At 45.5% G+C, this 14,728-nt stretch overlaps 1 protein-coding gene across 1 annotated transcript in view; it reads left to right on the top strand.

Moving 5' to 3' along the window:
* LOC104910037 (ribosome biogenesis protein bop1-like) overlaps positions 1 to 620 on the top strand; it is a gene marked incomplete at its 5' end in the record, with an annotated part of 2,758 nt that extends 2,138 nt beyond the window's left edge. Inside the window, one exon of the mRNA XM_010708141.3 lies at positions 584 to 620. Coding sequence (XP_010706443.3) covers positions 584 to 620 — 37 coding nt within the window. The remainder of the gene's footprint in view (positions 1 to 583) is intronic.
* Positions 621 to 14,728: the final 14,108 nt, after the last annotated feature.

The following is a 14,728-nucleotide window of genomic DNA, read 5'->3' as shown; positions in this document are numbered from 1 at the left end:
CCCATCCCTGCAGACAGCCAAGGTCAGGCTGGATGGGCTCTGAGACTGATGGAGCTGTGGGTGTCCCTGTTCAGTGCAGGGAGTGGGACAGATGGCCTTGAAGGGTCTCTTACAACTCAAATGATTCTATGATTCTACTTACTAATGGAAAAATAAATAATATTTCACTTCTAGCATGCTTTGTGCAGTGTAAGCCCCGAGTACCACTTGGGAATCGGTGAAAGGCAAAGTTCAGCAGAGGAATAGGAAATTAGCAGTTCCACCATTGTCTATGGACAATTTATGGACCTCACTGCCAAAAAGGTTACTGAGTCACCTGGGTAATTGCATGACCATGAACATTTGTAGCTCTGCACGGGAAGATCTTGTAATAAAGGTAATCAAATCTCATGCTTCAGAGCATAAGTGGATCTTCTGCAGCAGCTAGGAAAGAGGTTTTCCACCCATGCGCCCAGAACTGAGCCATTAGCTTGGAGTGCTGTGGAGGTAACCTCTGAAGCCTCAGGTTTTGGCCATCGCTGGAGGCAGGAAGCAGGATTTGATGAGCCAGTGATCTAACTGGCTGTGGCAATTCCTGTGCAAGACCTGGGGAGATCACGGAAAGCGAAGTGTGCGATTAATGTGCTACAGTGAGCCGTTTTGCTGCCACATTTGGAGATACACGCAGTTCAGGAGATAGCCTGAACATCAAACGGTAGTCTGAAACATCAAGAAAGGACCAGAGGGCACATACGCAATGGAGTCTGAAATATCCTTGGAGACTGCAGGTGGCACTTGGCCCAGTTCAAGAATGAGGACGGTGGTTGGATGAGCTCCTCAGTGAAAAGCTATATCACTGAAACTCCCTCCTAGGACAAGCCATTGGGATTCACGTGAATGAAAAACCAGAGAAGAAACACAACACCGTGGTGGGAATCATGCTGGGAGTCAGAAACTGGGGAGCCAAAAAGTGTATTTCTGGAGCTCGCTCTTGTAGCTTTGAAGACCTATCGTAATGAAAATTCTCTAACATTTCCACTGTATGTGAGGGAAAAGGAAAATAAAGTGATACAGCAATAGGAAATCTTTGGCATCTCAGTGTCAACAAGGCACTACAGAGCTGGGAAGTTTGGAGATAAGAAGACGGCATAGACAAGGAGCATCTCAGAGAAAACGACATTATCCAGCCATGTGAAGGTCATCCAGAGAAAAACACCCACTGTGTCAGGTTCAGAGGATGCTCAATTAGTGCTCTTCAAACCTAAAAGTCAGAGATTGCAGGATCAAAGCTCAGTATCAGGAGGCTGCTAAGCCTATAACTCCTGTGGGTCAGGAGACATTGGAGCAGAAATGGATGTTTCCCAGCAAGCCGACAGCTGTGAAATATTCTATTGAAAACCACCGCCAGGAAACTACTCCCATCTGGTACACAGTAATTTTGCACAGTGGCGAAGGTTTTCACACATAGCACTAACGAGTGATTTTGGAAGGCAAATAGCTGAAAGAGCAGTTGCACCTGAAAAAGGAGGTGTCACCAATGGTCATGGTTGCAGCTCCCTGACGTAGCGGGGTCAACAGGATCCAGGCATGGGATTCCCACTGGGGGAAGACTGCCAGACTGTTACACTGCCTTCACACTGCTGAGTGCTCTTGGATTCGCATTTTGCCAAGCACTGGGTTAACGTATACATGGCTGTAGAGAAAATGAGCTTTGAGCCTGCAGTGCTGGCAGGCAGCTTTGATATTCACCAATGTTTTGTGCTCCTAGGGCCCATACAGCCTATTCAGCCCAACAACCTACCCTTGGTGCTAGTTTATTTGCTGCCATATCAAAGCCCCCCTGAAAGAAAAAGGGATGGGTCTTGGAAAATGATTGGGAAACCACAGATTATTCGATAATGACTTCTGAATGGTGAGTATCAAAGTGAACTTGATAAAGGAAGCTTTAGACAGATCCATCTCGTTCCAGTGAGAGGGAAGGGAAGATCTTGAGAACATGAAGTCTCAAGATCTTGCACTCTTCTCTGGGCAGCCTGATCTGGTGATTCAGTGGCTGGCAACTGTGCCCACATCATGGGGTTGGAACTGGATGACCTCTGAGGTCCCTTCCAACCCAAGCCATTCCATGATTCTACGATTCGAGAGGTTGGTCCACAGCAGACACCAGGAATGAGCTGGGTAGGGGAGCATGGGAACTCCATTTCCCAGTGTTGATGCCCCACGGGGAGTGTGTGACAGAGTTTTCACACTCAGCTCCTGAGATCCAAGCTCTAGTTCACATGTTTTGAGTGGAAAAACCAGAGGCAATGCAGCCCCTATTCCCCATTAATACAAATCCAGAGGATGGAAGCCCAGAGGCCAACGCACAGCCTGAACGAATGAACAACAGGGATGGACTGTGGGCATCCTGGGATGGAATGCACTGAGATCTCTCCTGAAGTGTTACTCACATTCCCCAAGAGAAACACGGGGCAATGGACGGAGTCTGCTGGTGTGTGGAAGTCCCAGGTGTGCCATGACGCCACCACGGTTCCCAAACAGCAAGATTTTGCTTTCCCACAGCCCAGCTGCCATTTTGCACCAAGACCTCCTGGCGGCCATGAGATGCAGCACAGGAGCTTGCTCATGCGAGTGGAATCGGTGGCTTCTCCTCGGAATATTAATTAATGAGTAGCTAGCACAAGAGGCACACTGATCTTTCCAGTACCTTGCAAAGCAGTGGGGGGTGGTTACTTGAAAGCATGCTGCCATTCATCACGAAGGAAGCACTTACTCTAACAGAGCTTTCTTGTTGGGATATTCTGACCCTTCTCAAGCAGCACAACTCTTACTGTTTGGATCTATGATTTAAGTCTCTCTTTATATCTAAGAGGAATAGGAATTCTTGCTTCTCTTTAAGGGAAATACCCAAGGGGCTGAGAAGTGTCTAGGCTAGGCTGCGCTGGACAATGAAGAACTTTTTGGGTCAAGATGGGTCTCACTCAACAGGCCCTGTTTGACTGTCCATTCCTGGATGGTTATGCCATTGGATTTATTGCAAGCACAGTGATCTGTAAGATTCAGATCAAGAGTTATTGTTTGCTGCTGTTTCAGCTTCTTTTTTTTTTTTTTTTTCTTATTCTGCCCTAAAAATGCCAGAGCTTGTTATCCTCTCGGAGATTCAACCTGAGCATTTGTGCTGCAGAATCCCCCGTGCCCCTTTCTATCAGCCTAGCAAGCAGATAACTGAGTTCCTCACTCTTCTCTTTGATGGGTCCTTTCTCTCTTCCTGCTTTGCTTGACATCCTCAGCTTTCCTTCTGTATTGCACTGAGCAGAGCAGGAGGCTGGTTTTCCCAAGGGAATGAAGCAAGAAGCACTTCATGGGACTCACTTACATTGTCCAAAGACCAAGCACAACCTTTGTGGCTCTCACACTCAGGCAACCCAAGAAACAAGACCCAAAGTGTCACCCAACCAAAGCATTCAGTGATGCTGGGGGCCAGCTCTACCTCTGAGCATGGCTTTGCTAGTCTGCATTCTTCTTGCCTAGCTTCAGCAATAGAGTAAACTTCTTGTGCATTGCTCTGCACTCACCACAGTCAGCAGAAAGAGGACAGACACCTCTAGAGCCAGTTTTTCTCCTCACAAGGTGTATGACTACACCTGGGAGAACTGCTTTCTAGATGTGCTGGCATCCCCTGCAAGTCCTATGGAATGATTCAGAAGGACCAGCTTAAGTGCATCATCTAGCTTTCAGATAGCTAAAACAAGGTGAAGCAGAATCCCATGCCCAGCTTAGTATTTAGGAACTAAGTGGGAAGAACGAATGATACAAGAGCCTTTATGCTTTTCCCATTGCTTTATTAAGGAATCTTCACGCTTATTTATTTCTTCCTTCCAGTCTCTTTAAATGCCACTGAAGCTGCTGTCATTGTAAATCAGAGTCATCAGAACTGCCTTTCAAAACAGAACTTCTAACTAAGAAGAAAAGATGTCAACGTGAAGCAAACACCAGTGGACTGTATATTGCAGAGACGTGGGGTCTGCTCCAACCTCATCTCACAGCAAGTCAAAGTGAAGAACTTGCAGCATGCATCCTACTGGGATAATTCCACGCTGAGAGCAGGTGGACTTGTTTAAACCAAGAATTCACATAATATTTTCTCATATGATACTTATCCCTGCTAATTTCCCACTTTCTGGCCTTGTTCAAGCCAGTCAATTCCTTGAATCTGTTGCCCTTTGCTTGTAATAAGCTCTTCTTGCCAGATCTCATTCTGAAAGAGCTGGTGAAATTGGTTTCTACTCACCCTTCTCAGGTCCTCTAGGATTTTGCAGTCTGTGCTGCACTGCTGGTTTTCTGTGTCCTTATCTTCTCTCTCACTCCCAGTGACTCCTTCATCCCTTGGCCAATTTCTGCTTGACCTAGATGTCCTATTAATGTCTTCTCCCAGTAAAGGCTGCAGATGAGAGGCAATCTGAAGGGTCCCTGCTGGTTGCTCTGTGTGGCCACTACACAATACGGCCAATTCTACGTATGAGCTTGTCTGCTGCATTGCCCCTCTGCCATGCTGCTCTTTTACTATTAAGGCAGTGTTTTCCAATGGAGGGGTGATCACAGTAAAAAGAATTTGCCATGTACGAGTCATTGGTTACATGCTCTTAAATTAAAAAAAAAAAAATCCACACCAGAATGTAATAATACATAATAATATAAAATTACCTAATTCCTTCTTAAAATGATTAAAAAAAAAACAAAACAACATACAACATCACATATATGCATACATACATCCTCAGAGGGCTTTACAGTCACTAATGGGTGCTCGTATCACAAACAGCCTGTGAGATAAGTTTGTTGGCCCTTGGTAGGAATCTCCAGGCTTGGTCTTTTCTGTTTCATTATGAAATCGGAGTAAGCTTAGTTTCTTTCCCAAGATCAAGAGAAGATGCTTCTCTCACGGGTACAAAACAAAGTCCTGCTTATTTCCTGCCACAGGATCTCACTCACCTGTGGTACTTCAGGAACAGGTCTATAAACAGAGCAACTAACTCTGCTTGGCAAGGGTAAATTCCCTCCATCAGTGCATTACTGCTGGGTGAGGGTGGGCTGCCAAATCCACTGACGTGACATAAGATTTAGGAATGGTTTGGGAGCGTAATAAATGAATCCCTCCTTGAGTCGACTGTACGTTCCTTGGATCTCTCAAGCAATCAAAATAAACCCGGGGATTACTTGAGACAAATGTCTGTCTGCACAACAAATCACCACAGATTGCTCATGACAGCCAAATGAGACGTCCTTTCAGAGCATCACCCAGCGACTCACACGGCTCTGGACCACAAGATAAAGCTGGAGTTGGGAAAGCTAAAAATCACACCAACTATTTGGGGTCTTGTTTCATAGAGTGAGGACAAACGGCTTCACACGTGCATGGCAATGCCTGTCCTTATGGGGCAGCTTGGCCAAACATTTGCTACAAGGCATTAGAGCTTTTCCATTGCCTTTAACATTTCAGGTTACTAAGGGATTATATCTATAGGCTGGGGTAATCCCTGAATATTTAGAAAATACATGCACGACTCTCCAAACATCAGACATCTGCCCCATGGTGCTGCACATCTGCCATTCCCATGGATTTTTGAACAATTTCCTTTAATGAGCAGGTTTATTTTGATGGAAATCTACAAATGAGAAAAGCTCCCGTTGCCTCCGTGGTTGTGTCGAGTCTGCAGTTTTACAGCTCAACATTTGTATAAAAGACAAAATATGCAGTCAGTCTCTTTGGACATCACAAAAACACGCATAAATGCACAAAGATAAATAGGTCCAACACACGCATGCAGACACACAGACACGCTGAACTCTACTTTGCTAAAAATCTGGCTCTGAAACAAATATATACTTTTTAAATTAGCATTTTTTAAAGACACTAACTGCATTTTGAGTGCAAGGAACATATTATTTTGTAGGCGTTTTCAGCAGCACAATACCAACCCCCGTTTTTAACTATTGACTAATTACCAGTAGATCTTAATTACATGGTGTGTGGAGGCACTAATAAGTTTACGAATCTGCCAACAACACTAAACACATATGTCTTTTCAAGCATTAGCCTCCCTCTCCTTTTTAAAATCCTTTCTCTTTTCCTCCCTTCAATTTGGCAGCAGAAGATACTGGGAAAGACTGTAATTGCAGCTGATTAGAAAGCGAGCATCTGAACATCCTCGCTTAGAGAAGAACGGCTCAAACCACGAGGGGAACAGAAAGAAGTGAATGGAGGAGAAGTCAGAAGGGTGAGAAAGGTCATCTTTAAGGTGGTTTGTTCTCGCTTTCCATGCAAGGTCCATGCAGGTGTGGGCATGCTTTACTCGTGCTTATCCTCCTAGCAAGTTGCAATGGGTCTGGAAACCAGTAGGAATGGGAAAAGTGCAGAAGAAGGTGCTAGTTCTGTCCCTGTTGATAACTGGACCACAAAACAGCTCTTCTGCACACCCAACAGTACCAGGACCTTCCTCTGGCCTCATTGGCTTTTATGAACCTGTCCACAAAATCAGATACTCTGCAGTCTGAAAACACTCCTGTAAAAAATCAGGTTGGATATCAGGAAACATTTCTCCCCAGAAAGAGTGGTGATGCAGTGGCACAGCTGCCCAGGGAGGTGGTGGGGTCACCGTCCCTGGAGGTGTTCAGATGTGGAACTGAGGGATGTGGGCAGTGGGCATGGTGGGGTGGGCTGGGGTTGGGCTGGGGGATCGCAGAGGTCTTTTCCAACCTGAGTGGTTCTCTAATGCAGATTCTGATCAAGTTTGCAAAAACACTCAACTCTCCACAGAAGTTTTCACTGCAGCTGGACTCTCACACCTCCCCAAATACCTTTCAGATCTGGGTCCCACAAAAGTGCCCACTCATACAGACACTTGTAAAAGCCTAGAGGGGCTGAGAAAAACTGTGAGCCAGACTATGAAAGAAATGTTCATTTAATAACTGGAGCTACATACCTTACGATAAACCTACTAACCTCACAGTGTTTTGTCATGCAGAGTTCCGAGTTCTTTACAAACTTCATGACCACACCATCACATATGAACCTCCACTGACGCATCCTGCTCTCTGACATGAGCTCTTCTGCTACCCCAGGTAAGGCTGCAGAGTCTTGTACTGGTGTTAAGAGTTCAGGAGCGTATAAATAGGAGGGGGAATGGCTGTTTACAAGGGTGGATAGTGAGAGGACAAGGGGGAATGGTTTTAAACTGAGACAGGGGAGGTTTAGGTTGGATATTAGCAGGAAGTTTTTCCCCCAGAGGGTGGTGAGGCACTGGAACAGGTTGCCCAAGGAGGCTGTGGATGCCCCATCCCTGCAGGCATTCAAGGCCAGGCTGGATGTGGCTCTGGGCAGCCTGGTCTGCTGGTTGGTGACCTGCACATAGCAGGGGGTTGGAACTGGATGATCATTGTGGGCCTTTTCAACCCAGGCCACTCTACATTCTGCATAAAGACCCCATGCACTTGCACATGGTCCTTCCATTCCAAACCATGAAGTTGATCACTGAACACCATGTTGATTATTTAATAAGAACAGAAATTAATCTTCCATTTACAAATGCAAATGGCACAAAATAATGAAGAATGTACAGATTCTTGAGAAAAACAGTGGTGACAATTTCAGACTGCGCTTATACCACTGAAGTATTTTCCATGGAATGGCTAGCTAAACTTGAATGTTACGACTACACAAATGAGAGCAGGTGTTCCCTTCCCATATCCGTACCTCTAAATGCAGAAGGGCATTTCCATCTGGGATGATTCAATGTTTATTTTCACATGGCGAAGGAGAGGAGATTATTGTCATTTGCATTGATGAAGGAGGTAGTTGTCACCTTCCCATTTTTCCTTATCGAATCTTTGTTAGCAAATAACATGTCTTGAGTAAAATGAGAGTAGGGGATAATTTATATGGTGCCACACTTAGCCTCGGCAATGAAATTACAAAAGTGAATCAACATGAAAGCTGAATAATTTTTTTCTCAGCAATTTAGATAATTATGGACAAGGCAAGCATTAGTTTTGCTGTAGAAAACAGAACAAGTTACTCCAGTATCTTAGGGCAAAACTTCAGTTCCTTAATTAACAGATTCAGAAATATTGTTTCTGCTGGCAGATGGAAGAAATGATAGGAGCATTTGCCAAAGTTAGAGACGTTGGTGACGTGCCCATGTTAGAAAGCACAGTGTGTGCCTGAACCGAGACTTCAGAATAGCACTACTTAATTTTTAGACACTGTGTGGAAGAGCCACATGATCATTTTTGTTATGGAAGTGAGACCTTAAGCATCCATTTCAAACTTGGGCATCTGTCCCCTGAGATATTAAATCACCTGCACATAGTCAAATTATTTTAAAGCACTAAAATCATAGAAAGGGAAATGGTGATGCCATCTTGTTACTTCTGCTGCTGTTGAGAAGAAGCTGATCCTACCCGTCCCTAGAACCAGTATAAGTAATAGGAAATGCGCACTGGAGGCCTAACCCTGCTCCTAATGGCAAAATACTCTGGTGCAATCTCCCAGTGTCTAATGCTATTTAAGGTGCCCAAAGGTGGCTTGGACATGTTGATCCAACTGACAGGTATGATACTGGAGGTAAAAAAGATCGAAGCCCATTTGGAGCATCAGCTGGAGGCCTGGTGAGATATCCTAGGGCCTCACAAATGGCACTGGCTGTCTACACGTGGTCAACTGCCCAGAGCCAGCAGTAAGCTCCTTCTTGACTATGGAACTCAGATATGTAATAACTCACCCATGGACATGTACAATTAGATGTCTTGGTTTAGAGCTAAATCCACTGACACAGAACACGAGCTCTACCAGATGGAGGCATTTTGTTCAGGACCGAAGCGGTAGAAATGGTGGTTGCAGTGGAGCCGAGGGTTTACTGAGCACAAAAGGGCATGTAATTGAGATATCATGCCATACCATGAGGTTCATCATGAAAGACAAGGGCTGCAAAGATACAACCAACCTTAACTGCCATGACATCTCATAAGATCAGTGGGAAATCAGTGGGGAAGATGATTTCTCAGCAGTGCCTTGTCTGAAAGAAGGACTGAGAAGCCCACACCACCGAGGAGCAATGAGTGGGCTGATATTTCAGGAAAAAGGAGATGGGAGACTGAAGTTACCAGAGCTGTTATAGCCAGCAACCATTTTCTTATTTTCCAAAGGAAACCCATGCAGGTTGGAATGAATGCAATATTCTGTCTATATTTGGCTTGATAGAAGAGGTCATGAATTGAATTAAGCAATCTGTAGTGGCAAGCATTAATTATAGAAAATACATTACCCTGTTACATGCATGGGTTTGGATGAGGCTACAGAGCTTTCACGTATTATAACATCAGTGTGTTTACGTGGAAAGGGATTTGTGTCATGAGGAGTATACTTCACCTTAGTTAAGGTGTGAATTCCAGCTCCACTTGCTCTCATGACCAAAGGCGATGCATTGGCTTTCCCAGTAACCTAGAAGAACAAAAATCTACCTGCCACGTGCGATTCCTGTGGGCAGAGTGACCAGTCTTCCCATGTGCTCAGTTCAGAAGGGGAAGAACTGCTTGATAACTTCTCTTTTCACTGAGCTTCGAATAGCAGCGTGGCACGCTGACAACAACAGCCAGCTACTGTATGAGATACATCCCTGCTCTTCATAGCCAATTAAATCACTGGGGTCCCATGGGGGGAAGTAGGAAATGCTGTGTAGTTGCTTTTCCTAAATCTCAGCTTGGAAGAGCACCAAGTAAGTCCATCAGACTGGAAGTCTTAGCTGTTAATGCTCTTCTGAGGGAAGAAACACACTTCCCTGCATCACTCATCACCTCTTCTGCCTGATGAAGTCAGGTTGCTCCTTCCTGCCGAGTAGCCAGTACCTCTAAGAGCACAGCTGAGGGATTAGCCTGTGCTTGGTTTAACAAGACTATGGAAAGAAAAGGCAGGCAGGTCAGAAAGCTTCTTGCAGTCACCTTCTTCTGCACAGACCACTCCCCAGGAAGCCCTACGATCACACATCCGATGTCACCGGGTTAGCTGATTGCATCTAAAAGGTGTCCCAGTAAAGGCACTTTTCTGAAAGCAGAGAGACAGGTTCCTTTTGATGCACTGTAATAAATGAACACAGTCGCAGCTCTCAGGAGATTAAAGGAAGCCTGAGAAGAGCTGAATAAACCATGTCACCGCAGGTAAGATCTAGATAATGGGAGCTGTGAAGTTTTCTAACTTTCCCAGGACCATACCAATTATTAAATTTGTCAGGAGGTGTAAAGAGGTTTAAATAAAATATTACTGTCCAATAGAAGAAAACATGGGATTCCTGTAATTATTTAGTAGAGAAATATTATCTGTCTTTTATCATGCAGCAGCTGAGAACCTGAACACATTTTAGGGACATAATTCGAACTTCACAACCTCTCTAGGGTATAGCAGTGTATTTAGGGTATAGCATTCCATCTTGACAAAAACACAGCCATAAAGAGGGCTCCATTTTTAAGGAACAACCTCTTGCTTAAGTTGCTGTTCCTCTGTGATAGCCTCCATCCTGCTAAAATCTCTGCTCATGAAACCAGGGATATTTACTTTGCCTTCTGCAAAGTCCCTGGCTGGACCACTGGAGCACGAACATATTCTTCCAGGAAGGGGTAAAACATTGTCCCAGAAGAGGTTCAGGTTGGATATTAGGAACAATTTCTTCTCCTAAAGAGTGGTGATGCAGTGACACAGCTGTCCAGAGATGATGGTCCCTGGAGATGTTCAATCTGGAGATGTGGCACTGAGGGATGTGGTCAGTGGGCACGGTGGGGGTGGGCTGGGGTTGGACTGGAAGATCTCAGAGGTCTTTTCCAACATTAATGACTGTATGATTGCATGATTCAAAACTACTCTTTTGCATATGGAATTATAGAAGTCAAGCACTAGGTCTAGCTGTGAGGACACACCACATTTGGGTGATCATTAACACATCATTATAGATAGCCACTAATAACACTTGATTGGATTGGATCAGTTGATTGGATTTTTTAACTGAAAGCTCTAAACCTAAGCCCCCAAATAAAACCAAAGTGTTGGAACCCAGAAACTTCACCAAACAGGCAGTTCTTTGGATAACTGTGAGCTAGCTTTTTAATATATAACATTTGGCAACTTCCACACCTTTCCTAGAGAAGCTAATATCACAAAGTGCTGCTACAGGGAGACACCAGTTAAAACAGCACTGTGTTAATCCTCCCCCAGCATATACATGAAGCATTCATTGAGTCTAACAGAAAGTACAGGCAGAAGGATTGACCCAGGTGCGTCCTCTTGTCAGGCTCACACATTAGCTATCAAGTTTATCAACACACCCAACTTTCAGTACTGCAGAGACCTTAGCATCGTGACAAAAGAAGCCAGAGTCTTCTTTGTCTCATGCATGAATAACAAAGCCACCTGCTATATTCTAACAGTGGATGCTTTATTGTTAGTGATGATGCATGAGGCAGAAATAATGCAGTTTGATTTTTAGAGACAATACCAAGTTGAGCTTGCAAGGCTGTCAGTTAGCCCACTCTCGTTTGAGTTGGGAACTGAGCAAACAACTTGGAAGTAATTGATGGAAACTAATGACACAATAAAATGTCATTTTTCTGACCTACTTTGCTTAAAGTAAATCCCTGTTAATTGTGATTACCTGGGCTGGTAGCAGAGTACTACACATCTACCAGATACCCAGTTGGATCCCCCAGTTATTTAAATGAGGTAGTTCCAGATTTACACAACTCTGATTCTGGCTTACATACCTCTCTATATATAGTGTTTGTTCCCCTGATCTGAATAAATGCCTGGAAGATGGAAGACCACACAACTCAATTAGTGTATTGATTGAGACAAAAAAAGCCTTTAACCAACCAACAAGAGAAGGGCACCATTCCACGCCGTGCTTTACTGGGCACTGCCGGAGCACCAGACGTGCCTCTTCTTCCTGGTGGCTCACTGCTGCTTCTGAAAAGCAGAATTCAACATGAAATGCAAGGATTAGACAGATCAGCTTTGACTGCTGCAAGAGAAAACTCCTTGCTAAACATGTTTTATAAATACTTGCAGATCTAAGGGCCATCCAGAGTTTACTCAGACCTCTGGACACAAGCGCCTCCAGCGTGATGGGGGTCACCGCTTAGTTGGTCCCTTCCAACTGAAATGATTCTGTCATTCTTTGGCTCTCTGTAAGGGCCAGTGCTATAATCACACAGGGCTGCAGCCTGATGGAAGGGGCAGAGCACCCTCTCCGTATCCTTGGCTGAAGCTGTGATCCAGCAGTAGCTGCGAGTACCGGGGACAGGAGGGGGCTTGGGGTGCTCTGAGCACAGCCGTGCTTCTGCTGTGGGATAAGTGGGTGAGCTGGAGCTGGAGAACATCATGGGATGATCAGGAATTAAGATGTAAGCGGTGGAGATATCACTTCTGGCCACCCACAGAGTCATGTAGCCATGACTCATCGCCTGATGCAGGAAGGAGCGCAGCGTACCACGCATCAGAATGGACAAGATCTTTCCAAGGACAGATGATCCGGGCAGGAAAACCTTTCAAGGTCTCTCATCCCAACTGTTTATTTTCTCACACTGGTATGTCATTTCCTCTGTAAAATTGCAAAGCAATGTGTTAATGTCAACTACTTATTTTTTTCTCTCTGACTGGAAGGATCTTATGGTTTCTAGACCAGATATACTCACGACCGGTTCCTACTCCTTTGCTCTTCTACTGCTGCCCCTCAGTGTCACACCCTTCCCATCTGCTTTCCGGAATGTACTTACATACAGAAAACACACTCCCCCTCCATTCTCACTTTTGCTGAAGGGAGCAAGTCAAATTCTTTCAGCCTGCAGGAGAAGGAAAGCACAGATCTCTGATCAGCACCTGGCTCCTCCCTACATGTATCCAGCCTGACTTCACCCTTCTTGGACACAGCTGGCCACAAATGCACCGAGAAATGCAGAGGCAGTCTTAACAGAATATTATCTCATGTCACATATCACCCAAGCAATTGCTTTTCTCATTTAGCGTGCCAATGCTATAATCCCCAACTGCTGCCTTCTCCCACCCGTATGTCTCATCGCACAATTTTGGGCTGTTTTTGTATCAAAACAGATGAGTCTTCTGTCACCTTATTGGTTCACAAAGTGCAACGTGCACCTACACTTCTACTTAAATAAGGCTAAATAGTTTAATTACTTTTGTGCTGTCTTTGTTTTGTTTTGAAATCGTATGTAGCAAATTTGCTGGGTGGAAAAGTTTGCAGAGATGAGGAATGCTCCCATTTATATCTCACTGCACTGCAAACCAAAAGTTTAAGCAAAACACATGAGTTCATCGCTCAGGAACACAGGGCAGAGAGTCCTTATTTCTCAGTGCAGCTTCAAAGAGAAGAGTGATTTTAGGTAGTATATACTTACCATCCCCTCGAAAATCACTTGGAAAGGCCAAATACACCCTTTTCACACAGCTTATTTAGTATATGCAAACACTCTTCCCCCAATTACTACTTTTTTCATTGCTGGAAAAAGTATTTTTATCCACACTAGTGCACCTTTCCACCTTCTCACTGTTTTATTTCGCCAGTTCTCGAGCCCTGAATCCATCTGCCCTGATATTTTGCCACAATAATAAAAAAGAAATCAAACACAGAGAGGCGGAAGCGAGAGTCCACAGGAGAGCAGCAGGGCTGGAGCAGGAGAATGCTTACTGAATAGGAAAAATAAAACAGAAGAGATGATAACCTACAGAGGACAGCACAAGACAGCAAAGAACGTGGATGAGATCAGTGAGCAAATGTAAATGGGTAGAAAGGAAACCAAGGGAGGAAGGACAGGGAGTTGGCCTCCCCAGCAGGTCCCTGTCCAAAGCTTGGGCCTGGGGAGCAGCTCAGGTCCAGACAAACACCAAATCATTTGTGGGGCCACCAAGAAGATCTGGCCAGTCTGCCTGGCTCTCTAAGAACGGGGTGAGCTAGCTTAGTGTCCCCAAAGAGGGAGCTAGCAAATGGGGGGAAGGAAGATGGAAGGGCCCGTGTGTTTATGAGGAGAGGCTGATGTGGAGAAGGACTCGGGGGTCTTGGTGGACAAGAAATTGGACAGCATCCTAGGCTGCATCACCAGAGGGGTGGCAGAGGGGCACTCTGCTCTGCCCTCCTGAGGCCCCATCTGCAGTACTGTGTGCAGGCCTGGAGCTGCAGTACAGGAGGGATGCGGGACTGTTGGAGCAGAGCTGATGAGGGCCACAAGGATGCTCAGAGGATGAAGAAAGGCTGAGGGAGCCGAGCTCCGGGGAGACCTGACTGCAGCTTCCAGTATTTGAAGGGAGCTTATGAACTGGAGGGGATTTTTGCACAGACCGGTGACAGGAGAAGGAAGAATGACTTTAAACTAAAAGAGAGGAGATCTAGGTTAGATGTTAGGATGAAAATCTGTACCCAGAGGGTGGTGAGGCCCTGGCACTGCTGCCCAGAGCTGTGGGTGCCCCATCCCTGGATGTGCCCAAGGCCATGGATGGGCATTGAGCAACCCGAGCTGGCAGAGGCATCCAGCCCACGGCAGGGGTCGGGGCTGGATGGGCTTTAAAGTCCGTTCCGACCCAACCACTCTGTGACAGTGCACCGGGAGGTCCGGGCGAACACTGGGGCCGGGCGAGCTCAGCCCGAGGAAAGGATAGTCGAACCCGGCGCAGGGCCCAGCCGCAGGCCCCACAGCG

Source organism: Meleagris gallopavo, chromosome 2 (assembly GCF_000146605.3).
Source record: "Meleagris gallopavo isolate NT-WF06-2002-E0010 breed Aviagen turkey brand Nicholas breeding stock chromosome 2, Turkey_5.1, whole genome shotgun sequence".
In the NCBI taxonomy this organism is placed as follows: domain Eukaryota; kingdom Metazoa; phylum Chordata; class Aves; order Galliformes; family Phasianidae; genus Meleagris; species Meleagris gallopavo.
This window is presented reverse-complemented; position numbering and strand designations above follow the sequence as displayed.